The sequence below is a fragment of the Gopherus flavomarginatus genome, chromosome 7 (genome assembly GCF_025201925.1).
Source record: "Gopherus flavomarginatus isolate rGopFla2 chromosome 7, rGopFla2.mat.asm, whole genome shotgun sequence".
NCBI classification, from domain to species: domain Eukaryota; kingdom Metazoa; phylum Chordata; order Testudines; family Testudinidae; genus Gopherus; species Gopherus flavomarginatus.
The window spans coordinates 6,643,689-6,655,551 of record NC_066623.1 but is presented as its reverse complement, the minus strand read 5'-3'; the positions used below and the strand labels follow the sequence as shown (position 1 = coordinate 6,655,551).

Sequence of the window (11,863 nt, the reverse complement as noted above, 5' to 3'; positions counted from 1 at the left end):
AGCAGAGTGACTTACATCAATGATCAGCCCTTAAGCTCTCAGTAGTGAAGCTGACATGCACAATCGGGAAGGAGATGTAGGCTGGAATGCTGGGTTCCCCCATTACATTTTATAAAAAGCCTGCCGCCGAGGTGCAACAGAAATAAATAACTGAAGTTTATGTGGAACCTAAGCAAAGACAATAAGACGCATGGGTACCCATCTCCTAGGGAGCAGCCGTCTATCAAATGCTGTTCTTTGGGCTATGTTAACAGAGTTAATGGTGATGGTGCACCACTGAGGAAATAAACTACACTGAGGAAATAAACAACAGGAAATAAATTACAGTAACTGACAAAATCATCTGAGGTAATAAACTACAGTAACTGACAAAATCAGAAATAAACAACAGGAAATAAACTACAGTAACTGACAAAATCATTGCCAATCCGCTAAGCCATCTAGTCAGAGATCCCCTTTCATAAATAAGTGCTCAAACAAACTTGGTGCCATCATCCGCTCAATGCCAACCAGGCAGAACTGTGCCAGGCTGGGATCTTTTTAATTACAGAAAGCCATCATGTCTGGTGAATTTCCCTGCCTTTTACAGGAAGTGCCTTAAAACCCCCCAAACTTTCACCATTGCTTAAAACCATGATGAGTATAAACTGGACCGTAAAGTGCCAGAGCTGTTATGGCCAAGCAACTGGCAGTAGCTCCCTGCTGTAACAGTGCCGAGAAGCAGAGCAGCTCTGCACTACAGAAGTGCCTGTGGGGCGAGAGTTTTCTGTTAACGTGTTGTGATGTCCACCGCCAGGAAATTCAGACTATCTGACTCAGCAGAGCAAGAACATCCTGTTTGTAAAACACTTTACTGTTATAAGTGATTTTGGATGAAAAGAACATATGCTCTGGATTTTGTGATGAACTCTGTCATTCAAACAGATTGGCTCTGAAGCTGGAACTCATGCCGTTAAAGTGATGTGGTGGCAGTGAACAGTTAATAAACCAGACTTCCTTGATACAACAGGCCTTGGTTTTCACTGCTTTTCTACCTCTAAAATGCAAAGTAACCACACAATGGATTATCTGTGAGAGTCCCTTGCATCTGTGACTTAATCCGTCATGAATATGTTCCAGATGGATGCTAAGAGCAGGCCTCGCTAGTGATTAAAGTACGGGATTGGGAGTCAGGATATTTGGGTTCTAGTCTCAGCACTTGCCTTTGACTCGGTGAGTCTGTTAACCGCTCCAAGGATCAGTTTCCCCATCTGTAAAATTAGGAAAATAAGTTACCTCCCCGGGGCATTTTAACTTGTTAATCTTTGCTAAGCGCTTAAAGAGCCTCAAATGGAAGGTGCTGCAGAAGCACAGTGTATTAGTAAAACAACAAGGAGTCCAGTGGCACCTTAAGGCTTGTGCCCAAATAAATCTGTTAGTCTTTAAGGTGCCACCGAACTCTTTGTTGTTTTTGTGGATACAGACGAACACGGCTACCGCCTGACGAGTGTATTATTAAAGTAGCTGATGTGTGCTGGGGATTTCCCTCCCACCAGGCTGGTTTTCACATGTGCTGTTTTGTAATCCTCCACTGGGAAGCGTTGCAGGACAGCGAGAGGCCCAGAAGCACGGTTAGTGGGAAGGTTTCCCACTAGAATCTCCTGGGCTTGAGCCAGCTTCGCTAAAGGCAGAAAGTCTCCTGGTCTCCCCACATTCTCACCAAGATACATCTCTGCTTCTCTAGGCATTCAGGCAGGTGGGTGTCGTGATTTCAGGTGGCTTCCTGTTACTCAGACACATTCTGAGGTCACAGTCCCTACCCCCCCACCCCCCCGTATTCTTGTCTACTGTGTTCTCAGTATTTCCCTCCCCAAATTCTTTCCTGGTTTGGTGTGAGAGGCTGTTTTCCATCCCAGTCCCTTTGAACTGACCCACCCGGTATTCTGCCTACACCCCGTGGTAGCAATGAAATTCTCCAACTCCATTAACTCCTGGTTTGCTTCGTGCTGGTCATATGAGAGCTAATTGATGCCTCGGTGTAAGCAGGAGCAAATGACTTCAGTGGAGCTGCACCCACTTCTGTTCGAGCTGGATGTGGTCCACGACGTTTCACTGCCAAGCCAAGACCAAATGGGACTTTCTTGTGAAAAAGTGGCCTCAGTTTGTCTCTGCCCTCCAGTTGTTTGTGGGTCATTTTAAGAACTGATGGAACATTAGGGTTGGCAGCATGATCACCAAATCATGCTCTGTGTACAGCATAGTTTCACACCATCTAAAAGGGAATGGTAGCAAAACGTCCTGAGGCAGCGTGATCCAGTGGTTAGAGCACCAGCCTAGCACTTAGGAGACCCGGCCTCATCTCCCTGCTCCTTCTTCGACTTCCTGTTTTACCTTGGACAAGTCATTTGATTTCCGCGGAGGTTAGGAGCTTAAATAGCCTCTCTGTGCCTCAGTTTCCCTGTAAAACAGGGATACTAGCGCTGCCCTGCTTCACAGGGGTGTTGTGAGGATACAGACTGTGAATTGCTCAGATACTAAGGTAATGGGTGTCTAAGTACCCCATATAGATAGTCCCTTGTAGGTGTACCTCTTCCATGCTGCGGCATTCTCCTAGAGACATTAGAGCAGGAAAAGCCCTACTAACTGATTCAGTCCCCTCCCACTGCAGGCTTGTTCCCTGCAGTGCATTAGCCAGCATCCTAATTGCAAATGTTTCAAGGAGTGAAGCTTCCAGCCTTTCCCTCTGGGGACTAGCTCACAACATCTCACTGCAGGATGCTTATCAGGCTCACTTTTTCCTTTCACCCTATTAGCTCCTAGTTATTCTCGCAGGCACCACCCCAAACATCCCCTCTCACTCCACGGAGTTTACACCTTCCCCATGTTTGTAGGCTGCTCTCAAGCCCTGCTTTGCTGAGCTATACGCAAGAGTGGCTGCAAAAAGTGAGGGTGCTCTTCTGGTTTGTTTTTGACTCTCTCTTTGAGAGATTGGAGGCAGCCAGGAATGGATGGATTTTTTCCCCTCCTTGGCCTTTCGTATCACCCAGGGTAGTGGAAAATTCCATCAGGATTCAGGAACAAAGCTGGCCTTCTTGTCACAATCAGTCAGGATCTTGAGCTGCATGCCAAATCTTAACAAAATAAACGTGTCCCAGAACACTGGGGAATCCTGCGTGCTGACTCAGAACTGCCCGTTCCTGGGACTTGAGGGTCAGGCTTGCGTTTCGTATTGCCCCAGCTCCTGAAGACATGTGATTCCATGCAGGCCTCAGCTCTTGCGTAAAAAGAAGGGACGTTTCTAGTCCTTTTGGCTGTGGAGGAAGGCCTGGAAATAGGATTCCTGGGCACCAGAGAAGAAGAACCCAGCTTTATTACATGTTTTTTAAAATGTTGGTTTTGGGAGACGGGGCATACTTGGGGTTGGCAGAACGGTGGGCTGCAGACAGCCACGAGGATGAATGAATCCTTGACCCAAGATCATGTCTCTGTTTTCTCAGGGAACTCAGTGTGGTATCACCCCCTTCCTCTCCTGCAGAATTTCAGTCTGTTTTCCCTCCCCAGGACTTCCCAGCTCCCCCAGGAACTCCTGCTTAGCCACAACCCTCTCCACCAGGGACTTGGCGTGGTGCTGCCGCAGGTCCTAGCAGTTCAGTCAGGGTCCCCACATTTCCAGCAGCACCTGAGAATGAGCACAGAAGGGACCAGCTCTGGTGGTGCTCAGTGTGGATACAATAGCTGGTTCCTCCTAGCGCCACTAGACTCCCCGCACCTGGCATTGGAGAAGCAGCGCGGGGGAGATGAGCCGACAGCCCTTGGCCCTCTCTGCTTTGGTGTCGGGCCTGGCAGCGAGCTCCCTGGTACACTTACTTTCTTTCATTTTAAATGTCCAAAGCAAAAGGCAAGGAAATGGTTTGGAGAACACAGGGCTCCTCCAGGTGCAAGTGGCTGGGAAATATAGTCCCCTGGTTAGTGCAGGATGTCTGGGACGGGAGCACAGGGTGGAAGGGGAGCAGCAGGATTTGCAGGGAAGGGATAGGAATGATGGAAGAGGTGCTGGGATTCGCAGGAAGGATTTGGGGCCAGCAGGATCCATGACTTTTAAACCTTTGGTTGGTTGCTCCTCCTGCCCCAGTGCCTGACAACCACTGCCTTCACGCTGACCCTGAGCACAGCAGCCGGAACCCTTAAACCGCTGACTCTCAGCCTTTCCAGACGACTGTCCCCCTTTCATGAGTCTGCTTTGTCTTGCGTACCCCCAAGTTTCACCTCCTTGCTTACAAACGCAGACATAAAAATACAAAAGTGTCACAGCACTTTGTTACTGAAAAATGGCTGCTTTTCTCGTTGTTACCATATCATTACCAAATAAATCAACTGGAATATAAATACTGTACTGACATTCAGGGTCTAGAGCGGTGTCAACAAGTCATTGTATGAAATTTTAGCTTGTTCTGACGTCGCTAATGCATTTTCTGTAGCCTGCTGTAAAACCAGACAAATATCTAGATGAGTTGATGTACCTCCTGGAAGACCTCTGTGTACCCTCAGGAGTACATGCTTGAGAACCACTGCCTTAAACCGTGTGCGCGCATTTCTGGTGTGTACATGGCCAGTGGGCAGCACCGAGCCAGAGGGAGGCAAACAAAGTCTCCCTTATTAGTGAGTGAGGCAAAGGCCATTCAGCCAGACTGTACGTTCTCTCTTCCTGGAGAGGGTGTGGGCAGAGAGCTGCACATAACTGCACACAGCAGCTTTCTAAGCAGAGAGGGATTCATACAAGCACTGTGTGCTCCCCCCGCCCACACACACTCTGGGCTTCCAGGCAGACGGGCGGAGTCAAAACTCAGAAGGGCTGGACCGATCTTCCCCTCTTACACAGAATTACGAGCCAGCGTGTTGGTTCAGTGTGGTGGCTGGGAAAGTTGTCTGCTAGCTACCTTGGAAGATGGTCTGAGTCTCTCTCTTCTTCTTCCCAAGGAGTCCCCTAGTCGCCGAGCTCCCAGGACTCCAGCAGGTAAACTATTATCTCTTTCTTTCACTAGCTTTTAAGCACAGCAGCGTCTTGTTCTTAGAGATGATCTCCAGGTGCAAAATTTGGATTTGGCCCCTGAATTTCAAACACGCTCAAGCCAGGAGGGTCTGATTAATCTCCCAAGTAGTGTAGCTTGATAGAGTCTTATTTCCTGGGCTCAGTCCAGTCCCATCTTCTGAAAACACAACTCATGCCAGAAGGAGAAAGCGCGGGTGCATGTGCTGTTGCTGAGATCTTTAGCCACCAAGAGTGAGGGGCCATTTGACTTTTCTCATCTCTTCTGTGTGTCCATGTCTTCCCCGTCTATCATCACGTTTTGTTTTGCCTCATTCTGCGGTCACCGCGTTTCCCCTTTCAGCTATCCCTGCCTCCCTCCCTCTCTGAGCTGAGTCACGGAGGAGACAGAGCTACAGGGTGAACAGGAGCTTTTGGTCCTTAGTTCCCCCATGTGCCTCCATGTCAGATAGTCCCCCGCATGCTTCAGGAAAAGTGACTAATTTATTCCTGAACCATCTTTGAAAGATGATTACAGATGAAGGTTCAAAAGTTAAGAAAGTCGTTGCTCCTGTTTCAGCAGCAGCCTTAACCTGCCTGGGCTAGATCCTCATTCACTTTCACATGTCCATGGAGTAAGTGATTGATTGACACCAGCATAAATGAAATCAGAATCTAGTCTATTGCCTTTGCTATAGGTTTGTTTCCAGGCCAGGGTTGCTGGCACTGATATGTCATTGGATGATGGCTGCTTTGGCACTGGGATCTCTCAGCCTTCTGCCATGAGAGCAGCTCTCCTCGCTGGCCCTGGCATAAGTGCTTTGGTGTTAGTGCTGGAGTGGGGAAGGCACATGACCACTCGGAAATTAGCTCCCTGCAGATAGAATTCTTTCTGACATTCGAGCAGCTAGCAGTAAAATTGGTTATGGACCCATTCCACAAAATGGGCAGCCCAGTAATCGCCACCTTATCCTTTGTGGAGTTAGAATAAGCCTAGCCTGCAATGTTCCTCAGATGCTTCTCTAAATTGAAGGGGGAGGGGGGAGGGAGTCATTAACAGAAGTTTAAGGTGAAAGAATTGAAAAGAAAAGTCTCTTTATCGTGTGTCATTAAGGAGCTCAGGGTTTGTTATACAGCCCAGCTGGGATACCAGGCTACCTCTGGGGGAGTGAGAGTAGAATATTGGCTAATTATGGGAGAGACGCCCTGGAGGTGGGGAATAGACCCTCTGACATGTGGCTTCCTAGGGCTGAGATCCGGAGTGGGTGAGCAAAACCTCGCTAATCAGAACTGTGCTACAGAACGTAGGAGGCAAAACCTCGCTAATCAGAACTGTGCTACAGAACGTAGGAAGCTGCCCTGAGCCCTCTCCCACTGGGGCCCTGCCCTCACCCCAGACAAAGGGGATGGGAGAGGAACGTCTGTTCCTAAGTGCAGCTTGCTTCCTCCCTGGTGATATTTAATATCTTATAAACTGGGGTGAGATTCTGTGCCCAGGAGAGCGAGGGTCTGGCAGCGCTGGCTGGAATCAGGCATTTTATGCAAGTGCCCCATTCCGGCAATGGACATTTACTCTAACTTGCCCCAGCCTCTATTTATTCCAAACCTTTCACCTCTCTCAGCTCTGCCTATGCATCTCAGTCCTAAGGTGCAACACTCCTTGTTACTCCAATGCAGAGCACAGAGTCCTGAATTAGTTGTGCCACGTGTTGTTTCCAGGGGTGATGTTGATACCCATCCAGTGGGCACTAAACTAAGCCCACCAACCTTCGTTACTTTTTTTAACCTACTGCAGGCTAAGATTCGAAGCCAGATCGCCAAAGTTGACAGCACAGGGATGTACCCTGCTCGGTGCCACTTAACCCAACATTTTCAGAATTAAGCCAGGCCAAACTGGAGCCTAATTTGCATGCGCCATCACCACACGTGTGCACAGGATCACAGTAAATGCCTATAAATGACCATGTAGGTGTGTGTCTGTCCGTTTGCAGGCACATTACCACAGCTGCATGCATGGTTGCAGGAACTGCACACGTTAGGTGCTCCACTGAGTATGCATTTTTGCCACAAGCACCATTTTCAAAAATTGGTGGGTCCTCCTCTCCTATGGGGTGTTTCCTTAGGCAAATCACAATATTACGTTATGGGCAGATAGGTATTGGGACAGTTCGGACACAAATACAGTGCCACTGAATCTTGGTCTTGAGCGCCAAGCAGGGACAGTGGAGAAGGACTGGATGACCTAGCCTCATCCATCTTTAACCTCTGTGCTTCTAAGCCGAGTGCTAGTGGGATCTTCAGAGTCTTTGTAGCGCTAATGAGCACTCATGTCGCAGAGGGCGAATGTGCTGTACTGCAGCGATTCCCAGACACGGTGGTTGCATAAACAGCCCGTGTTTCAAGAAATCCCTTCAAGGCTCTGCTGTGGGTGCAGCCTGTCCTTTGAATCTGCAAGAGCCTTGACCTAATGTCCCCAGCATTAGCTGAGATTACAGCTCTTATCTGCAGGGCCCTTAAGGCTTGACATCTTGGTTCCTCCTGCCCTACCTTTGCTGGTATTAGTGTGACGACAAGCGCCTGCAGTAGTGGAAGTACTTGCTGAGCAGCACCAGAGATAAAGCTCCAGAGTGACGCAGGGTGCCAGCCAGGGCTCCGTGAGAGGGCTTGTACCAGCAGGTGCACATGCCATATTTATAGTGCTGGGAATGGAAATAACAGTCAGGATCCATTTAGAGCCTGGGCCAAAATAATTCCATCCTGCTCTCTCCCTGGGATTCGCTGAGGTGGCCAACATTTGCTAGCACATGCACTGGAGAGGGAGATGGGCTTGTGCATTTCATCCACACACGTCAAACAGAACAAGTTTTCAGTACCGAGCCGGGATGGACTCTCCCCTAGGGGGAGGAGAATCAGAGCTGTGTCTCTGGGCCATTTGTGATGGACAAGGGGCATCACTGAGACCGCAAACGAGGACATATATTTTCTCCCAGACTGATACCTACATAGAATGCCCACCGCCATAGCCTCTAAGCGCCTCTTTGGAACTACGGACTTCCCCGGGACCACTCACATGAGTAAGGATTGCAGGATCAGCCCCTAAGAGTGTGCACCATTTGTCACCCCCAGGGTTACTAGATCTACACCTTGACCAAGGTAACTTTCCACTGCTGCTCCCCTAGAAGCTTGTTCTTCTGGGGTTCTGTTTTTGATTCAGCCCCCACTGCATTTCTGGGGAGGCCGGGGCACAGAGCAGGTCGTCTTTGCTGAGCGCAGCCCCTACTATGCTGGAAGAGTAGCTTTTAACGTCAGATGAAACGTGCCAGCGAATTCTTGCCGTGAAACACGCCTGAACCTGCTGATGGCATAAGGAGGCCTCTCCCCTGCCACATGGAAGCGCATGGATCCGCATTACTTGCATGCCAATTTCAACCAGTCTTTCCTTCCAGCCACATCCTTCATTAACAGGTGTGTGATGCAGGAGTGGGTGGAGCCTGGTCTGGGTCCTGGGCTCAGCCAGGGAAATGTGTTTGCTCAGGACTTGGGAAAGACACATCTCTCCCCTCCCTGGTCACTCATTACCTGCAGCTCTATGGGGAAGGATGGGTGTTCCGGGGGGGACTGGGAGCAGAGCCAGTGACTCAGTCCCCTCTCAGAAGACCAGTCTAGCTGGCGTAACAGCCCTTACACCAACAAACCTCACCTACATCCCTCAGTTTTTAATTACAAACAGCTCTGCTCATTCCATCACACCTTGATTGTTCATAAGCAGATGGCTCAGAGAACCCCAGAGACAGGCCTTTGTCATGGTTGGTTCTGTTTAAACAAAGATTCGCCAGGCCCTACTTTGAATGTCCTTCCCCCTCGACCCTCCCATTTAGAAAGGAAGTGCTGTCCAATGGTTAGGACTTTAACCTAGGACCGAGAAGCCCATGTTCAATTCCCTTCTCTGTGTGACCTTGGGTGAGTCATTTAGCTGCTCATTGCCTCAGTTTCCCATCAGTCAAAAGGGGAATGTAGCACTCCCCTACCTCACCGGGGTGTGTGAGGATAAATGCATTAAAAGAGTGTGAGGTGCTCACATGCAGTGATGATGAGGGCCAGATATGGACCTGAGAGAGAGATTGTCTCGCTGCTCCACTAAGCCCTGGGAACAAGATAACACCCCGGCCCTGGATTCAGCTCTGAGAAAGCTCTGCAGAAGGAAGGAGGAGGCAGAGGGAGGTTTGCTCTGCAGACTAGCACACCCTGGAGTTGACTGGAGAGACATGAGAGAGGAGCAGACAGTGCGGGGGTGCATAAAAGACCAGAAAGATAAAGCACAGCCCGTCAGTCCTACCTGATGGTGTCATCTGACGATTTTCTGGTAATTAAACTATTAACTCCATGACTCAGAAAGCCACGAGTATAGGAAGAGAGATGCCTCAAGGGCAGCAGAATTCAGTGGAAGATGCCACAGCATGAATCCTACAGCCCGGTGTTGTCAGAACCCAGCAGAGAAACTAGAAAAGTAGCTCTAGGATGGAGAGCATTGATTGGACATTCCATCCCTAATCCCCGGGGAAATCCCCAGTGCAAACAGACCTGACACTGGCAGCCAGGGCCTTGAGTTTAAATCTGCAATTTTCCAAAGTGCTTAGAGGAATTAGGTACCCAACTTCCATTGACTGTATGGTGGATTTAGGCACCTAACTCTCCTAGTCTCATTTGAAACTCCCAGACTAAAACAATATCTACACTGATATTGTGGTAATCAGATGCTGAATTTCTCCTGTGCAGGGTTGTTGTGTTCGTTTTGGTCCCGGGATATTAGAGAGACAAAATAGGTGAGGTAAAATCTTTTACTGGCCCAGCTTCTGTTGATGAAAGAGACACGCTTTCGAGCTACACAGAGATCTTCTCGCTAATTTCAAAGATTTCCACTCAGCAACGCACACATCACGGTATAACTGGCCAGAATGCCCAGGTCGCTGCTTTGTTCTCTCGAGTCATACAGTAATAATAGATAATTAACAATTAGTATTTTTACAGCGGCTTTTATCCAAGCCTTGCATGCGCTGGGCCTCCTGACAGCAGCTTTGCAAGGGCCACTTAACAGCGGGTAAATGGAATTACATACATTTATTATATATGTATATACAGAGTTGGTAAGGTACTTAGTCAGTGCCACACAGCAAGTCAATGGAAGAGATGGAAATAGGGCTCCTGGCATCCAGCCCCCTTCTCTAAGCATCAAACCAAGCTTCTTTGTTTGAAATGTGTGTTCACAAGTTTACATTTCTGCCAAGTCTGCCTTGCACAGAGTGCTTCAAAATACAGATGTCTGCAGAAGTAATACGCTATGCCAAGGACGAACCTTGATAAAAGTTTAAAACTTTAGCAGGGTTTCCAAATACATGAAACAGCAGCACCAGACAAGCTCCAGACATGCAGGGTCGGGTTTGCAAATCTCACTCGAAAGGCCATTCCGGCTGCTTGTGGCCCTGCTCTATTGCTGTCAATAATAAAAAGAGCAAAGTGGGGAGTGGAGAAGGCTGAGGCCTTAATGTGACCTGAGAAACCAGAAGAGGAAAGTTGTATTTTCAGCCTAGGTTGGGAAAGGCCGGGAGTGAGATGGAAAGAGACAGTTGGTGATTCTGTAGTGCCAGGGGTAACTGAGAGGAGGGAGGGGGTTAGAGATGGGATGGGGAAGGTGAGGAGGGGGTAGGATGAGGGGAACCGTGGAAGAGAAGGGAGGAGGAAGACATGGGGTGAGTGGGGAAGAGGGGATGAGGGGGATGGGATATATAATTATAGGGTCTTTTCTGGAGTGCTCTGTGCCCTGCTTTATCCATAACTCTTTCTTTTTGTGGCAGAGAGAAGGAAGATGGAAGTCATGAGCAGCCCAAATCCCACCATGTCTGCCATTCCCAAGCACATCCTGGACATCTGGGTCATTGTGTTAATCATCCTGGCCACCATCCTGGTCATGACATCCATGGTGCTGTGCCCAGCCACGGCTGTCATCATCTACAGGGTGCGGACTCACCCCATACGCAATGGAGTCGTGTGAGAACAGAGCCCGTGGCCAGGTGGCCTCCCTCAGACCATGCTGGAGAAAAGACAGTGGGTGAAGCATGCAGCTCCCTGAGCTGATTCCATGTGAGGCAACACTATGGAGGGGTGGGGACCAACGTGCCAGCCAGGACATCGCAGGATGCACAGGCTGATACTCCTGGGAACAAAACTCCCTGTGTGTCGCCCAAATGCACCCAAGGGAGCTGGGTTAGTCACCCACTCTAACTGGTGACAAAGCTTTTTCTGGAGTCTGGATGGGTGAGTCCCCTGCAGTGGGTGCAGCGGCTCAGAATGCCCCTGTCTGGGCTTCACCTCATGCACTCCAATCAAAATGGCTCCCTTGTATTTACCCGGCGAGCTGCTCAGAAACAACAGGGAAGCAGGCCAGGCGCCGCAGAGGAAATGTTCAACTTCTGAGAGCAAAGCTGTCGAAATGGTTTCCAGATCCAGTCGCTCTGGACGTTGAGCGACTCACGCCGTGCCGCTCTCCCTCTCTGCGAGGGCAGGGGCTGGTGACCTCTGGCGCCTCACAGCTGAGGTCTCCCATCTGCATTTGGCTTTTGGGTTTGCAAGGCCTCGGGACCGTATCAGCATCATTAGCCAGTGAAGGCGCCAATTGCAGCCGTGTCAGTCTTGCTGTGTTGCAGGCATATTGTACCAGAAATGTACTAGGTGTGGTTTCAGAGGAAGGCCATTTGGCTAACAGGTCTTGGGAGTGACACAGCATCATCCCCAAGCAGCCAGTCACCCCTTTTCTGGGCTTGTCACCTTGTTTTGGTTTCTTAATATCTTTGTAATGAAAGG

At 49.3% G+C, this 11,863-nt stretch overlaps 1 protein-coding gene across 1 annotated transcript; it reads left to right on the top strand.

The window, feature by feature from the left end:
- Positions 1-4,785: 4,785 nt before the first annotated feature.
- On the top strand, positions 4,786-11,611 carry SMIM3 (small integral membrane protein 3). Its single transcript, XM_050961651.1, has 2 exons — positions 4,786-4,993; positions 10,858-11,611. The coding sequence occupies exon 2, from the start codon at positions 10,869-10,871 to the stop codon at positions 11,052-11,054; it is 186 nt and encodes a 61-aa protein (XP_050817608.1). The 5' UTR covers positions 4,786-4,993; positions 10,858-10,868; the 3' UTR covers positions 11,055-11,611.
- The last annotated feature ends 252 nt before the right edge of the window (positions 11,612-11,863 follow it).